Source organism: Clarias gariepinus, chromosome 14 (genome assembly GCF_024256425.1).
Source record: "Clarias gariepinus isolate MV-2021 ecotype Netherlands chromosome 14, CGAR_prim_01v2, whole genome shotgun sequence".
NCBI classification, from domain to species: domain Eukaryota; kingdom Metazoa; phylum Chordata; class Actinopteri; order Siluriformes; family Clariidae; genus Clarias; species Clarias gariepinus.
The window spans coordinates 26,841,686-26,859,932 of NC_071113.1; the positions used below are offsets into that span (position 1 = coordinate 26,841,686).

Consider the following 18,247-nt stretch of genomic DNA (forward strand, 5'->3'; position numbering starts at 1 on the left):
ATAGGATTCCCAACTCCCACACATGTTAACTACTGTTTTTTTTTTTTTTGTTGTTTTGTTTTTTTAATGACTGATTAAAGAAACATGGAAGGCATGAACATTGTTACTCCAGGACTATGACTTGGAACCATTTAAATAATATTTTAATTAAATCATCTGAATATTAATGGAACTGTGACATTATGGACTTTATTTGACATTATGGTTTTATTTTTGTATAGATTGATGTTTCTTTTTATTTTAAATTAAAGCGTACCTGTTCTAAATATGCAAACGACTGAGACTTTTTCGTCAAAAAATATACGTTTATTTATTGTTTTTGTAGAAAATCAGAATGAAATACTGAATGGTTCTGAGCAGACAAGTACAGACCTCACAGTGAAGCTCTGATCTGAAAAGCTTAAAAATGAGTCGAGTGTAAGTGACCTTCGAACACAACCCTGGCCTTAATTCATGTCACCAGCTGCTGATCTCCTGATGAGCTGAATGAAGCTTTATTGACCAGAAAACACTGTGTTACAGCCCTTTACCAAGGAATGTGTATCAAGACCTGGTCTTAATCATCACTACGCTCATCCTGACACGATAGCAGTTTATCCATGATGGCTGTGCACTGTGTTTCCATACTGAAATCACAAAGTCAGTACACACAAAGGACGGAAAAAAATCAAACTTCACTATTAGACACGTGCCCACACAAAATACCAAAACAAGTCAAAAGCTAGAAAACTTCAGATAGCTTCAATGATGCGATACTGCTTCATGTACGTGTAAAGCATTATCAAATGAAATCCCACATCTGTATAGACAAATTATCCATAAAATCAGAAAATAATCCTAGACAGAGATGCACTAATTACTCCTGATACTGATATGATTCCAATACTATGGCTGCATATCCAATAATCAAATGTCCTTTAGCTTTAAACAGGGAATATTAAATTAATCCTTTTTATCAAAGATATTTATACCACAGCACTTAAGAATGATAAAATCTAAAATAGAAATAAAAAACCTTTAAAATATACTGATAATGGAAAATTATTAACTTCTGAGCACCGGCACTGCACCTGCACACATACTATTTCATAAATTATTTATTCAGACCAATATTAAGGTATAATAGAAATATTTTGCTTTTAAAGAAATTGGTCATATTATGTGTGCTATATTTTAATATAATATAATCTTTTAATTTCCACCATTATTGTTCATTATTGTAATTGTTCACAAATGACAGTCAATATATAAAACTAACTAATACGAGGGGCATCCAAGTCAAACCAGGTTGTGCAGAATACCAGAACACCTTTATGGGAGTAAAAACCCCAAAATCATGTGTACAATTTCCACAGACACGTGTTTCTTCTGCAAGCTGGCGACAAGTTATCTGTTGATTTTTAATGATCAGGCGTTCCTCTCGCTAAATGTTCAAGGGAACGAGTGCAGTGGGCTCCAAACCACCTCGGCTAGGAGTCTCATCACCGTACTGTGTTTTAAGTGTTTTGTAAACGTTAACCGGTTTTACTCACCAGTCTTGAGCACCCCTCATATTTTTTATGTACTGTAATATTGACCTGTATAAATGAGTACTGCATAGTTGCTTTAGTTTAAAATGGAGTTAAAATGTTCTGTATATTTTCCCATTATTATCTACAAGAATTTAACAGTAAATACTTTTTCGGCTAAACAAAAAACAGTGGCCTCTGAATAGTAATCCAAACCCCGCCCAACACAATCTGAATCTATACTTAAAAAAATCAAATAGAAATATTGGTTTCATATCAGTACTCAGTATCTGTGCATGCTAAACATTCACCCAGTATCACACTCTCATATTGTATTGTTAATCGCAAGCTCCATCACATAGTCCGATTGGTTACTCTGACACATCCTGGTCCGTCTGGCAAATTTTGTTTTTACACAGACATCTAGTTGTAAAAGAAAAGCAGATAGATGGACTGGAGATACAAGTTAAAATAAGACAGAGCTGATGAGACATGCATATGGCTGATAGTTTTGTTTCCATCATTCCACAACTTTTAATGACAATATCGAAATTCAGTAAAAAAAAAAAAAAAAAAAAAATCCTACTACTCATTTACATCTGGAAACGAAAAAAAAAAACTAGCCAAGACCCATATGTGACTAATTAAGAGGAGGCGAAGAGAAGCAGATCTGTGATCAGATCTAACACACACTATTTTCCTGCTTGGTTCTAGGTTACACCGGGTGTGTTATACAGTATGAGCCGCAATGCTAAACTGTGCTGTGGAGTCTGAGCCCACGGTGTTCATCTGATGATAAACTTAAAGCAGAGAAATAAACTGAATATGGAAGAACTTGTAATTGAAAAGAACTCAAACTACACATTGTTCTTGTGCTGGATCTTAAATCGATTGTTTACTCTTTACTACAAAAAACCTGTCTAAATAAAGTGTTTGTTTTTTAATATATATAAAAATCTGAAGTATTTTTTGGATTTATATGCCAGTAAACATTTCTATTACCTTTTAATTATATGTTATTTATACTGATATGTAAAGTCAGCTGCTTTGGTCTCCATTTTGTCTGATACATTTGAATATAAACTGATTAATGGAGCACTACAGACAATATTATTGTGCAATATCCAAATAATACTGAGAATTCAGACAATATTAAATGTCAGCACCCAAAACACTAAGCTTGATGTAAATCGTAAACAAATGGAGAGCTACTGTATGAGACTATTTGACATCGTATCTCAGTGAAAGGGTACCAAAAAAAAAGTACATTTCCTTTTGTACCTTCCTTGTTGCACTTGTTTTAAGTTTGAAAGCTGTATTGAAAGTAATGCAAAAGTATGTGCAACTTATTAACTGGGATGTGTCATTCGAATTGCACATGTTGGTAGAGTAACTCTTCCTTTGTACGACTCTCGAATCCTCTTCAGTTCATCTTCTCCTCTGCTGCAGTTGATGGTCTCACACTGCGTGGATTGTCTTAAATGCTGGTTTCCCCCTTTTTTAATCTACTTCATCCATCTGTGCACATTGCTCTTGTCAAAGGGGTCGTCTCCATAAAAATTCCGTAGGACAGCAAGAGACCAACTTTGACAAAGGAGATTTTCAAAAAGGATTCGAGAGTTATGAAGTTGATAGTTGTCTGCATTACAAACTACTACAGCTCGAATATGTCGTTTTAATCTTTAAACCTTTACAGCATTTTCCCCCCACTTTTTTAACATCATATATAAATGATATTCGTTTTAAATATACACTATATGAAAGTAGAAAAGTACACAATTAAGGTACAAAAGAGTACTCTAGCGCAAATTTTTTTTTAAGGGTGTGTGGTTTAAATGGCGTGCCTCTTAGGAGCGTGTCCGTTGCCATAAAAGCAAGACACGTCATAACAAATATGTATATCATTAATCATTAGCTCAATTAATAAAAGAAAATTATTTGGAACAAGACGAGAGGTTTGAAGCATAGAAATCAGATAAGAGTGAGATAAAAGCTCAGTGCAGTCGGGTCACTTTTGTGGATCTGACAGTGCATTTTAAACAAATATTGTCCGGTTTTGCCTGCATTTGTTTCTTAAAATAAGGGAGCGTCTGTGTTTGAGAACTAATAGCTGAGGTAAAAAGTTTCACTCGACCATTTCAAACCTTCTCCTGGAGATCCAGCTTACAAAGCCATCAGCCTCAAATCGACATAATTATACGGTCTATGTAAAAACGCATGACTAAAAAAAAGAAACAGCCAGATGCACCAGTCAAGCTTACATTTAGTTTGCGTCTTAAATATATCTTTAATTCAAATAAACTGTGATTTCCTAACTGCCTCTCATTTATTCTCCAAGATCTGGCGCAAAAGTTTTTTTTTTTTAAAGCCAGATTGCTTTCCTGTCATAACCCTTCTATTTTTCTAACTGGGACCAAGGACCAACTGTGGCGACCTGGTGATGATGGGGCTCAAGAACTTTGTGATCAAAAACCCAAAACCTCAACCGCATCTGATCTTAAAGCAAAACAAACAAAAGATAATTGTCAGTTAATACACAGTGAAGCCATACAAGTCCTTAAAACTGTGCTTTTAAATTGAATAATAATGTCAGAGCTGCTGTTCAAAAAAAAATACAACCATATCATAAAAAGAATATAATAATAACATTATGCATATTAAAGTCTGTTTACTGTAAGGTCAATTTAGATAGATTTTTATGTAAATAAAACAAACCAAACAGATATTTGGAGTCTCGTGTGAGGGTTTAGAGACTGGGTTCCTTAACCAATTTAATATGAATTTATCATCAAACAATAGCTACAAGGAGTAAACTTCATCTAAACATTTATTTATTTTACACTGTAACTAAGCTGCTTGGTGCATTTGTTCTTGCAGTGCCAATTTACGTTCCCTCCTGACTACGATCAAGCTTGATGCACCTGGCTAAAGGAGTGTTGGCTTTGTAATGCGAATTAACTCAATCTCCAGGAGGAGGAGGAGGAGGATGATCGAGCTCGAAGCAACATTCAGTGCTAAGCGTAAGGAATGATTCAAGGTTATATGGCTGTTGATTAGGACTGGGGTATATTCAGATTCTGCTGATGCTCGGAGCACATGGGGCATTCGGCCGAGGCAGCACAACGTTCGCAACACACACCATGCTGACACGGCAACGTCACCGAGCCCAACTCCTCACACGACACACAACATAACCTCTGCTTCCTGTACACGGCCTGAAGAAAAAGAGAGGGCACAAAAAGAAAGTATTTCAGCAGGACCGACTGACGTTGTGTTATAATACTGTCTTAAGTGGATGTCGAAAGACAGCCTTGTATTACACAGTGGGAACGTGCATGTGTGTGTTTGTGTATATGATATACCTGTTCCACAGTCCGTAAGCAGGTGCAGATCTGGCTTTGCAGACTGCAGATGGAGCTGAGAGGGAGTTTGTGTAACAGCTGGAGCTGGTGAAGCTGCAGTCGAGGGTTATCAGAACTACGTAAGCTCTCCAGCGCCTCCTCCAGGAGCGCAACCTGCTCCTGTGCCTCCTCTTCAGCCTGACGCGCTCTCTCTGCCTCCAAACCCAAACGGCCCGCCAGCATCCGAGCCTCTTCGGCATCAGCCTTTAGCACCGCCCACGACTGCACGTAATAACACACACCTGTGTTACTTAAAAAAAAAAAAAATCTAATTTCCAGTTTTAAAAAAAGATCATTTCAACTGCCATAATTTTGACTTATAATCGATGCCTTTTTTTATTTTAACCATGCTGAGTTAATCAGGCTGATATGGTGCAACAGCTGTTTGCAACAGTGGTGAAGAAATACCGAAATACTCCAGGCGTTATGAGGAACAAACCTGGAGAGGAACCAAGCTTAAGAGGAAACCCATTATCTGCTAAGTGACTAAATCATTACACCATACTGGTGCAGAGATGATTAGTTTGCATTTAAAGTGGTAAAATGTTGCAGACACTGAATAAACGAACACGTGACAAACACCCACCTGAGACATCTGCCTCCAGCTGTGGTCCCAGTGCTTTAGCACCCTGTGAGCCTCCTCCACTTCCTGTTTGAGACGGGAGGCCTCGGAGAACATGGTTCCAGTGGAGAGCAGGGCTGGGGGGGTCCCGGGAGAACAGCCTAGGGGAAAATGCTCCCAGATACTACTGCTCATTCCATTTAGACCTACACAATACATATGGAGAAGTCACAGGTTACACATTTCATACTAACAACATAACGTGATTATGTACATACGTAATAAATAAAACTCATCGGGACATGCTGTTATAGTGAAATTAACCAATACAAGGTTGGTGTAATATACGTACATCACTCTTGCAGAATATAATCAGCATGTCAATAAGTGTTTTATTCTTCTTACGTCACAGCAATTTACCAACATCGTCAAATCTATAAATCTATATATAAATGAGCGACATATTTTACAGTTTAATCCAGTCCTCGTGACACTTACGCAACTATGATGTTGTGAAACAGAGTATCTGTTATCACATACTATATAAACAGTCATTTCCTCAACAGCTTCTCTCTCTCTTTTTTACATTTCTTGACATGAATAAGCTTTTCCACAGAAACCCTAAGTCCTTTGTATACCGAACAAATTCCTGTTGCAGAAAATGTGACTAACAAAGTGCTAGCCTTGGAGACACGTTCCATAATTCTTAAATAAAATCCCCTTTTCGCCCCGTGACACTGACGAAGACCATGTTTCTAAAAATATCAAAGTATGCAGGGCCAAAGAAGAAAAAAAAAAAAGCGCATTTATAAAGTTCATAATACATCCTAGCCACGTCGGCGTCAGGTTATCAACGCATCCATCACGCTGTCACTAATTTCCTATTACGCACAAGATCATGTGTTCACCGGGTCCAATGGGATCAAGTAATTTCTTTGTCTGATCAGATCGCACTACACTTTTATCACACGCTTACTATGTTGCCATGGCGTCAGGCGGGTTGGTATGAATACCGTGGCATGTGCGGCGCTTGTTTATCACAAAGTGATGGTGTAAGAAATCGGATTCGGTATTTATACAAAATTCTCGAAAAGTGCTGCGGGATTGTGGATAATTGTCTCCTTTGCTTGGTCTTAATGCGCGTGCGACACTCGTATAGTCAACATCCGTGCGCATGTATGATGTTTACTATAACATTGTGACCACGTGTTTTCCTTTGTTACATTTTACGTCTTTATTACAAGCCTTAGATTATGAGAGTACACATGACGCACGTCCTTAAACGAGCTCTTAATACAGAAATTACATATTAGAGTCTTAATATAAGGTTAACTCCTCTCTCAGCTGCTCTTATCGAAAATTCATCAACCCCTTCTAACCAATCAGATGCAAAAACTGAACAGCACTGTGATAAAATTTTAAGACGTATACAAACCTAAAGAACTATGAGATGGTCCCAAAAAGCTGCTCTCTGATTGGGTGGGTGGTGGTAGCTGGGCAGACAAAAATGGTGAAGCGTGAGCTCTGATTGGAGGAGAAGGAGAGGCGGATCTGAAGGGGGAGGGGCTGCTGAGGGATCCAGGGATGTTAACAGGAGCCGAACTCTGAAGCTGACTTCCACCTGTTTACACCAGTTTGGAAAAATTTCAAATAACAAATGAACATCTTACTCTGTTCTAAAGAATATAAATATTCTAATAATGGAGCAAAGACAGCAAGATCTGGTTAATATGTTGTAATGTATATTACAACATATAATATACTCAGCAAAAAAAGAAACATCCCCTGACTTTCAACTGTTTTTACTTTCAGTAAACTTAATGTGTAAATATTTGTATGAACACTAAAAGGGTCAACACCATAAGACATAAACTAAAAATGTTTCACAATGTGTCACAATGTGTCCCTGTAGTGCCGTCTTAGCCGTCTCACAGTGGGGACATGGCGATTTATTGCCCTAGCCACATCAGCAGTCCTCATGCCTCCCTGCAGCATGCCTAATGCACGTTCACGCAGATGAGCAGGGACCCTGGGCATCTTTCTTTGGGTGTTTTTCACAGTCGGTAGACAAGTCTCTTTAGTGTCCTCCCTTTTTAGAACTGTGACCTTAAATGCCTACTTTCTGTAAGCTGTTGAGGTCTTAACGACCATTCCACAGGTCCATGTTAATTAATTGATTATGGTTAATTGAACATGCATGGAAAACATTGTTTAAACCCTTTACAATGAAGGTCTGTAAAGTTATTTGGATTTTTACAACATTATTGTTGAAATACACAGTCCTGAAAAAGGGATGTTTCTTTTTTTGCTGAGTATATGTAATATGCATATATTCTCCTGTAATGTTATTTTTTATTTTTATGTTATATATGGAAATACTGAATGATTTTGTACATAATTATGCAGACATGATAAACATATATAACAAAATTGGTACAGTATATAATATGGTGCCTAAGTCTTTTGCACAGTACTGCACAGTATATGAGGTGGTCATGTTACCGTGACAACCGTGTCCACATTACCATTTTACTGGAAATGAGTTAATGCGAACCTAGCATAAGTCCCACGCTGGGCATGGAGCTGCTCTCCAGACTTTTCTCCAGAGCTGACACTCCAAACGCATTCAGGTCTAGATCATCCAGTGCAGACTCTGATTAAGGAGACGTATTTAAACAAACACACAAAAACAAACAGACATAAACTTAAAGCCTTATTTACAGTCCAACTCTCAAATCTGATTGAAGGTATTCATTAAAGTCCTACAGCAGCTTAATGCATATTAATGCACGTTTTGTAACAGGTGAAGTGTTAGTGAGCTATAAAAATCTAAGCTTATTAAGAACATTGCTGATATTATATTACATTGATGCATTATGATTTAGAATGGTCTAGTTTAACTTATTACGAGAAATGTAGAAACTGATGCGGGATGCTGTGTAGGGTATGGATGATTCATTAATCAAACGCAAAGTAATGGTATAAACATTAAAGATGGGGATTCAGTTATGAGTTTACATATCGCCACACTGACTCCACTGACGTTTTATTAGATTATAATTTTTACATTTATAACAGAGATGAAACAGTCACTGAAAAGAACTGTCTGGTTTTCAGTCTGATTGGCCGTGACTGGTGATCAGATATAACTGATTCTAAACAGATCGCAGAAGCTTCCGAGTCGTGCAACGGAAATGCATTTTTATGCCATCACATTATCAAAAATTACGTGCGTTAAAAGCCACTGATCTGCCTTTTTCTCTAAACTGAACTAATTAGTTTCAAACACACTCATTACACACGCTTACATGAATCTCGAAATGCCACAAAAATGTCAATTAGTCAAAAACGTGTGCGTTAAAAGCCCCGCGTGCCTGCGTTAGAAGCCACACACGCCCACATGATCGCAGCCACTCAACCCACACGCTTACTTTCAAGTTGAATTTTGAGAGTTTGGCGGCATTTCAGAAGGCAAATGTCCTGATTCCTTTATAATCCCACAGGTGATGCTCTAAACTATTATCTATAAATGTAGCTTTCCTGCTTAATTTGGAAGTTAAATTTTGTATTTAAAGTTAGTTTGCATTGTTTAAATGTTCCTATTGGGTTGTAAGTTAAAAAACTAAGCGCTACATTTAGTTAATCATTAAACTTTTTTAAAAGGTCTAAAATTGTAACAAAATCACTGGAAAATGTATCATCGAATCAGGATATTTCTAAAATCTTGATACTCATAGAATCGCTATTTTATTGGGAGGTGACTGGTGATTCCCATACCTATTATACAGAATATACCATTAGCCACATTAGCATTTTAGATAGCATGAAGCATTCCTCCTAAATCCTGGTTAATTTGTGGATTAACCAAGATATAGGAGGAGTCAGGCTCTGCCAAGATGGGGATGACCAAAGCGCACACAGTATGAGCTTCAAAACCATTCTTTAGAAAAACTACAAGTGATTTTACAGAGGGTTTGTCCAGCTCTTTCGTATACAGTCTATGATTTAGAATTTAGAAAATGTAGCGGGGTCTCCAGTGTCATTGTTTTGGTGTGGACAGGAATTTGTGTTTTCTGACGGCTTTTTAATTTCAAAAGATGATCTGTTTTGTATACACGATAACAGAATTTAGACTCGTGCTTTGCAACATTAATCGTAGTGGTAAATGGTTCAAAGAAAAATATATAACTGTCAGTGGATTAAAATGTCCATCGACTTGATAGTTGCAATAATTCAACTAAATTGCAAAAATTCTACATTTGCTAAAAAAAATAAATAAATTATACAATGTGCTGTTTTTAAAGATTTCTCAGGTTCTTCAGGTTGGTAACAGCATGCACAACTCCACCCTGTTTTTTTTTTCCTACAATCCCCCTCCCTTAAGTTTACTGGCAAGAAGTTATATTTGAATACCAGGAAGATGGCAGAGCGGTTTCCTGAGTAATTACTGAGAAGAGCTTGTGTGAACAGCTGCTGAAACTTTACACTAAAGCAGGATGATGTATTGACTTATTTATTTCTTAGTAACCTTATTAACAGCTGATTTAAAACATGAGCGGTAAGGAACTCTGAGAAGCATGAAATCAGAAAACAGATGAGAGAATATTAATATTATTAATATTCTCTCTAACACACCTCCTTGTTTAATGCCATTTACAATTACACATTGTTTTCTTATTTTGCATTTAGGCAGCTGCTAACCTGACTTTTGTCACTGCTCTCCTAATAAATTAGCAGCTGTGACGTGTACTGACCTACTACAGACTCCACGGTGTCACTGGTGGGGTAGAAAGGCAGTGCGTTGGCGTTCATGCTAGATGAAGGTGCGGGGCTGGGAGGAGTCGCTGCCAGGCTGGAGGGCACACTGGAGGACAGACTGAGGGGGCTGCCCACCGGCAAGAACACGGACAGCTCCTACAACAGCAGACCATCATCAATAACGTCACCATTTAACCAAATACATCATATGACTAAATAATATTATATAACACATAACAGTACCGGCTTGCTATGTAAACCACTTTCTTTACTGCGATGCTCCATTGCATATGTCTTCTGTTTTGCCTTTAAAAAAAAAGAAAAAAAAAAGGAAAAATAAATAACAAAAAATTTAGGTTAAATACAAGCTGGAAAATTCCTGAACGTTTCTCCAAACCTGATCCTCCCGCTCAAAGCCTGGCGCTTTCCCATAACCCCCTTCTACTGTCCAGATGGAATTGAGGGGATCTAAAATGGAGGTCTCCTCAAATAATATCCTTCCCAGAAGGCTTTGCTCTGTGCTGTCTGCGATTGCTGAAGCAAGGGCTGAGGAGGGAGAAGAGCTGCACTCTGGGAAAAGCTGATCCTCGCTGACACTCGCTTCTGGAGGGAAAAAAAAGAAAAAACATACACATACACATTCATATGCATAACAGACTTTTATTCACAGACCTCAGTTTCATAAATTCTATCAAGCGTTTATGCTCCAATGTTCATATCACAGGTATGAATGAGGTATGAGGTAAACCTAATCTGATCTTTGTTTTTTTTGCTATTTGTATGTGTGTGTATTTATTTTGTGTTGGTTGGTGTGCAGAGTTGTAGCTTCTGGTTCTCTATAGTCTGACCACCGTGTAGTGATGTTACACACAGAGCACACATGACCCAGTTCTTACTCTCGATGTGGGCGAATGCACAGAAAGGCCCTCTGGGGCAGCTGCCACTCTGCTGCATATCATTGCATTTGCTGGATTTGTAGATCTACACAAAGAACCAGAGCTTGTTACAGAGTCGAAAAAAATTATATGAACAGATTTATCAGTTTTAGTCACTGCAGTTTTAGCTTATTCTGTTAAATTTGTATTTGACTGTATTTTGAATTATGTGTTAAATTTAGTTCTTATGCACTCAGCAATATCCTTTGACATTTAATTTTAGACAGCAAAAAAAGAGAAATTGCATGTGCAGCTGTCTCTGATATATAAAGATAAAAAAATAAATGTAAATGTTGGTTCATTTGGTTATATGATAACGTCTAACAACCAAGTTGTTTAAACAAACTGTATTTGTATTGTATTTGTATACTACAGCATGATAATATGGTTGGTGGTGAGGTGGAAGCTGTTATTTAATCCGTTTTCATGTTAACAATGTTGATTTATAACTGGTGTACAGTACCTCGGGGTGGAACTGCTGCTCCGTACGTGTGTGACAGTACTGGCAGCTCTCGCCGCTCTCACACTTACTCGGGTCACCCCACTCATCACTGTGCTTCACCGATGGGCACGGCAAGGCCCTGAAAAAGATATATTACATCAGCGGTCCTTGAAAACATGAGCAGCATTTCCAATTTCCATTTCAGACTATTTGCTGTTGCTTAAGAACGATAGGTACTGAAAGTAAAACTCACAATAACTGTTGCAGTCTGTGCGCTTATAAACTTTTAAACATACAAAAGTCATGCTGATGAGAAACATCATCCTCAGAATATTCTTAGAGTAATGGTACGAGATGGTTGAAATCATGTACACTGATCAGACATGATATTAACACCATCGCCATGTAAATTAATTAATGCTGATTATCAATTACATATCAGTAAACTGGTGACAAGCACATGAGCACACAAGGCTCATCCATGCCTGCAAGGACCAAAAGCCAGCCTGTCTGGTTTGATTACCACAGTAAAGCCAATGTAGCACAAACTGCTCAAAAAGGTCAATGCTTTAGATCTCAATCTGACTGAACATCCATGGAATCTGCGGGACAGACAAGTCTGAACCATAGGGGCCCCACCTCGCATCACCAAAAGGATCCGCCACTAATGACCTGGGCCCAGACACCACAGCACACTCCCAGAGGCCCTGCGGCTAAGAGATGCCCAGGTGGCACAAGGGAAACCTATACCATATTGGGCATAATGATTTACATTGTAATGTTATGGCTAATTGGTGTATACGCCTTTAAATACTTACTTTTTGTAAAAGTACAAAAATACTTACCATAAAATTTACCTAAGAATCAAAAGGTACTGAATTTGCATAAGCTTACAGTAGCTTTTAAGTTATTGTAAGACTTTTTTTACGGCATTTTATTGTTTATATACTATTCAAATAAGCATAACAAAAATAAATAAATAAAAATTTAAAAGCTTTGCCTGAAACATGCCAAGTCTTGAGTTTGTCTTAATGCAAAAAAAAAAAAATATATATATATATATATAAATGAAATAGAAATACAAAACAAAGCGTATGTCCTAAAAGAGTCAGTGTGCATTGAGTTCATTTATTTTTAAATGAAAATGCAAAAAAACAAGTAAAAAAAAAATTTTTTTTTTTTTTAAACATATACTAAAATAACATTAAGGTCTTTAAATTACTCTCACCCTGACTCATTGTCTATAACACTTATTGTATACAGATTTGTGGGAAGTCTAGGCAGGATACACCATGGGCAGGATGCCAATCCAATGCAGGCTGTTTTTTTAAATTAAAATGGATATTTTAATCTTTTTATTATATATATATATATATATATATATATATATATATATAATAAATAAACAGTTAATATTTTAACCATTTCTAATTTGTCTAAAAACCACAGTGTCTGGATAAAAGAAAATTTCTAAAAATATTACAAATGTTTTTATCACATATCACACACATTAATCATATAGGCTTATTTAAAAAAAAAAATCTCATTGGTCAACCTGAGATAATTTACAGGAGACCTGCATAAAGTGTGCCGTTTCGCTCGTTAGTTACCAAGTAACCAATCCAGCTAGCTAGCTATGCATTAACTTTTGTTTATTATTTTAAAGCAATAAATAAACAAACAAACAAATAAATAAATAAATAAATGCATGAGTATAAACATACAGAGACAAAGTATCTGTAAACTGGTAAATTGTCTGTGGTTAAATTGAAATAGCCTCAAAACTCCATTATGTTACACCCAATATAATGAGCAAAGGTAGTTATTTAGAATCTACTTTAGTTTCTGGTTCTATGTGAGGTGAGAAAGATGGTGTAATGTATGAAATGTAAAATCTACCTATGCCTAGATCATCGACAAGACATTTTTTATTCTGTAATGCTCCTTTGGTAAGTACCTGTATTTGTGCTTGTGCGAGCAGCGCCTGCGGTCTTTGCTGTTGTGATAGTAAGGGCAGGCGTAACCTTGGCGACACAGACGAGGAGGCTTCTTACAGAGCTCGGTCTTATAGTGCGTCAACACGTAGGTGTTATCTGCGGACCGTAAGTAGGAAAGAAAATCTAAAGTTATTCTATGAAGGGAGTTCAAGTTAAATTTCTTGTGAATGAAGGCGTGAAAATGATTGACATTAACAGAAGATTGCAAGTGATAAGACAGGCAGTAAAACAACTGAATTATGCAAACAGTTTTAAACAAGGATAACTAGTCGCCAACTGGTGGAAGAGACGCATCTGTGTGTGGGAACTGAACACACAATCATTCACCAAGACCAGTTCTACATTGCAGGAACTTTGCCACATCCCCTTTACAGTCCTGATCTTGCTCCAAGTCATTTCCAAATGTTTAAGGCGTTAAAGAGGTTCCTGGTATGCCATTGTTTCTGATGTAAACCAGTCTTATAATTGCTTTGGTGTACTGAAAAAACTTTCTAACTTGATGGTATCCAAGCACTAGTGAAACGGTGGGATAAGTGCATTAGTGTAGCAGGGGATTATATAGAGAAATAAGGAGCGTTTTAACCATGTTCTGTTATTCTGCACAATTATAAGTCCCAGCTTGACTTGAACGCCTTTTATATTTCATCACGTTCTTATTGTTGTTACTTCACTTGAATTTGATTTATATTGAAACGTTGCTAAGTAGCATATTAATAATGCCAGCTTGGAAAGTTGAAAAGTTTATCTGTTAATTGAAAGAGCAGAAAAAGAAAGCTCTATAACTGGAGCGTACAACCGACTAGTCAACAATGGAGTGCTGCATACATCAGCAGATGTTCCTCACCCTGCCATCTTGGCTCCTCACTAAGCGTCTTCTCTATAAGAGCAGCGCTGGCCACCAATCCCGACTGTCCATCCCCGACTCCGCTGTCCATAAAACTGGATCCGGGCTGAGCCTCCAGAACCTGGACCTCCCTGCTTGACAAACATTTACATCACTGTTATTATTACTATTATTATTATTAATAATATCATCATTATTATCTCAGTATCCATAATATCAATGCTCCATCTAAGAAAGTGGAGCTATACCTGATATCATAGATGGGACACCGCAAATCGTGAGAGCCGTGAGCAAAGGCACAGTGGGGGCCGTTTTTACTGCAGTGGCCTTTCGTATCTGTCTCATGAATACAGGAGCCGGTCTTATAATAGCGCAGGTGGTAGCGCCGCTCTGTGTCTCCAGCTGTCCGGTGCAGGAAAGGACATCTGTACATCAACAATGCAAACATGGTCAGACATAGAGATAAAGGCTGTTTTAATATGAGAGCCTCACTGAGCATAAGATATGTGCTTAGGCTGTAAAACATTACACAAGATGAACTAGAGGTATAACAGTATAACAATTAGAAGAACGGTTCTTTGTGTGTGTTTTTATGCATGTGCTCAAGTTGTTTTTTCATCACTGTACCACTAATAAATTCTCTCAACCCTATACATCCCTCACCTAAAGTTCCAGTTTCTGTTCACTTAAATACGTACAGCGGAAAACCAAACCAAATAAACAGAGAAGAAAAGTTCACTGGGTGGTTGACGAGGGAGAGAATCTTACAATAATATAAAGGCTACTGTAAGCTGATGCAAACTCTGCACCATTTGATTCTGAAGTAAATTTTACTTTACTTTTACTTAAGTAGAATTGTGAACTGACGACTTCTACTTTTACTTGAGTAATACTTTACCTAGGGTATCTTAACATGTACTCAAGTAAAGGATTTGTATACTTTGCCCTCCTCTGGCTACAGATGCTGTTAAGACAGTTTAGGCCAAAAAGCACTGGAGAATTCCTATAATAAAAACACATCTGTGAATTTCCCAAAAGCATCATACCACAAAGAGTAACGTAACATGGACAGTTAGGCTTAACACCGCCATGCTTTTTGGGAACCTGTGCTCAGATTTTGCACAAATCAGTGACAGCAAGAAGGGCAGCAGGGTCGTCCTCTTCTTACTCGTCTCCGTCGGGGCAGGTGCCTGTGCCCTCATCGTACTTAACGCAGTAAACATCGGGGCTGTAGTTAAACGAGCCGTCCCGTTTGCGGATGGGCCTTCTGCGTCTCTGATTCAAGAAGTGCCAGTGGAAGCAGGTGAAGGGTCGATGCTGGGTGCATTTGTGCTGCACGAAGAGAGGACACTGCTCCGTCCTGAACTCCTTCAGATATCTGTGATACGCACATAAATATGCAAAAAATATATACAATGAACAATTTAATAGAATAATATATATTTTTTTTATATAAACACGGAAATGTTTAAGGTGCGTGTTTTCTAGAAATTGGGGGAGGGTGTCGATTCAGTTATGAATAATGATTCTTTTGTATGCTGGTTCATGCATCACCGCACAGACTTCAAGATTTTGTTTTTTATTATTTATTACATGTATAATAGAGATGCACCAGTCAATCAGACAGTGACTGAACTGCCTGTTTTTTAGTTCGATCAGCCATAAGCGATTGGCCTTGCTGATAAACGAGTTAACAAAAACACATTTTCTGTTTGTGTTTTATAGTGTTACATTAAAATGTTGTGTGCATTAAAAAGCATCTTATCTGCCCTTTTCCCCCAAATCTGCAAGCAAATTAGTCTCGAAACCCACTCATTACACATGCTTACACCAGTCTCAAAACACTGTGTGCACCAATTAGTTTTGAAACACACGCGTGCCTGCATTAGAAGCTGCGCGCACCCGAAAGCTTACAACTGCTCAACACACTCAAGACATTGAAAGCATTTGAGTTGGTAAAACAATGCATATAATCCTACAGGTGGAAACCTTTAAACTATTCTACCCAGATATCCTGTGCCATGTGAGTGAAATATTTGTTACATTTGTTTAGAAAAAATAATTACAGCAGATGACAGACACGTGCAGCCGAGTTAAAATGTAGCTTTTATGCTTTTTTTTTAGTCATTTCTATCCTTTATAGAATAAATGCTTTTTTCAACACTTTCCTTCCTTTCCTTTCCAGGATCAATAAAGTATCTACCCATCAGGAAGGCTTGCTTAATTTTGGGGTTGGCAGTGAAGAGAAAGCTGCAAGAACACTTCACATCCCCTCCACAAACTACTGGATAAACAGCAGAGCACTTTCAGTAAGAAAACGCTTTATCTCTGTTGTGACAAAGAACGTTACAGGAAATCTTTCCTGATGACTGCAGTTAGACATTACAATAACTCCAGGATCTCCTTCTCTGACATAACAATAAGTAGGCTCATATACATTCGGTCTTTATTGCACTGATGTGATCATGTCCTTTCAATCATTAATTTTTTTCTTTTATTACTATTTCAACTTGCTGGTGCGCATTATATATGGTTTTGTTACCGTCTGTATATACAATCATCATGCATGTGTACATAGAAACAGTATATTTGTTTTATTTGATACCAAAAAATTTTTGTTGTTGTTGTTAATTTTACCTTTTTTTAATTGGAATTTTTGCTTGTTGCTTACTTGTATAATCTGTGAAGTGCCTGCTGTAACAATACAATTTCCCTTTGGGATTAATAAAGTATTATCTATCTATCTATCCTCTATCCTACATGTCCTCTATTTATGTACTGTATCTCCCTATCCTTCTGTCCACCTGTCTCTCCATCACCAGAGAGCAGCAATATTACTACTCCATTTTGTAGTTAATGGCATTTTAAAGGATGTATTTTGCAACGTATTGCTGTTATACATTATGATGTTATTAACTATTATAAGCATATAGGTAAAGATTCACTTTAAGTGCACTCCATCTTTCCATCACCCTTTCAAAAAGAAAGCTTAGTTGGTAAGGTTACAGTCAAGTTAGTCAAGATGCACAATAAAATGCACAAAAACTGCTTTACTTAATGTATATTTAACCTAGCAGCCATTTAATAATGATTACGCAATGAAAAAAAATCACAGTAATGAAACACATATACCACTGATTAGTGCTCAATGTTTTGCTAGCTAACTTGAAAAACTTGCTAGCTGTGTTATTCCAAACGGCTCATCATGGAGCACAAGGGGCACTATGTAGGGCACTTTTACCTCACCCAGTATACGACACTAGTGTAGGAAGTGTGAAGTGATTTGGGATTCTGTCTCTATAGGCCCTTTTTTTAAATAAGGACTAAAGGAATTTAACAAACAACGCTGCAGGTTACAATGCTAAGTAGCTATATTTTTAGCGTGCATATGCGCGTGCAAGTAACGTACGTGTAGTGTTGCGGCTTCTCCGTGTGCGCGTGCAGCGCGTTGGCGGGAGAAGACAAAGGCGGCGGTGATGAAGAGGATGATGACGATGAAGGTCCGTGGTTGCTTGCGGAGGGACTAACCTGTACTGGAACTTTGGACATCTTTATCTAAACTATAAAAATCCCCGCCATCAAACTGTTTAGCTAAAATTGTCAAGAGCTCGGGATCTGCTTTCTTTTTTGATGTGCGCATGCGCGGAGTTAATTTTTAAAACCCAGAACTTCCGGGTTCATGTTGATGACGTTGCAAAGTAAACACAGACCTTGTTGACAAGTCAACTAGACAACTAACCATGTATTATTTTACAGAAATACATTTATTGTTGTTGAAGTACTTTCTTCAAGCCTCAATA

At 37.5% G+C, this 18,247-nt stretch overlaps 1 protein-coding gene across 2 annotated transcripts; it reads right to left on the reverse strand.

The window, feature by feature from the left end:
• Positions 1–35: 35 nt before the first annotated feature.
• unk (unk zinc finger) lies at positions 36–18,086 on the reverse strand. 2 transcript variants are annotated; one of them, XM_053512334.1, is made up of 15 exons: positions 17,857–18,086; positions 15,616–15,825; positions 14,696–14,872; positions 14,448–14,578; positions 13,564–13,699; positions 11,628–11,745; positions 11,126–11,210; positions 10,627–10,832; positions 10,473–10,535; positions 10,226–10,385; positions 8,026–8,124; positions 6,907–7,092; positions 5,496–5,677; positions 4,871–5,131; positions 36–4,723 (listed from the first exon to the last, which is right to left on the reverse strand). In XM_053512334.1, exons 1-15 carry the CDS (start codon positions 17,994–17,996, stop codon positions 4,562–4,564), a joined length of 2,316 nt encoding a protein of 771 aa, XP_053368309.1. In that variant the 5' UTR covers positions 17,997–18,086; the 3' UTR covers positions 36–4,561. The 2 variants fall into 2 exon arrangements, with proteins under 2 accessions (XP_053368309.1, XP_053368308.1); XM_053512333.1 differs by having other exon boundaries at positions 14,448–14,581.
• Between the last annotated feature and the right edge of the window lie 161 nt (positions 18,087–18,247).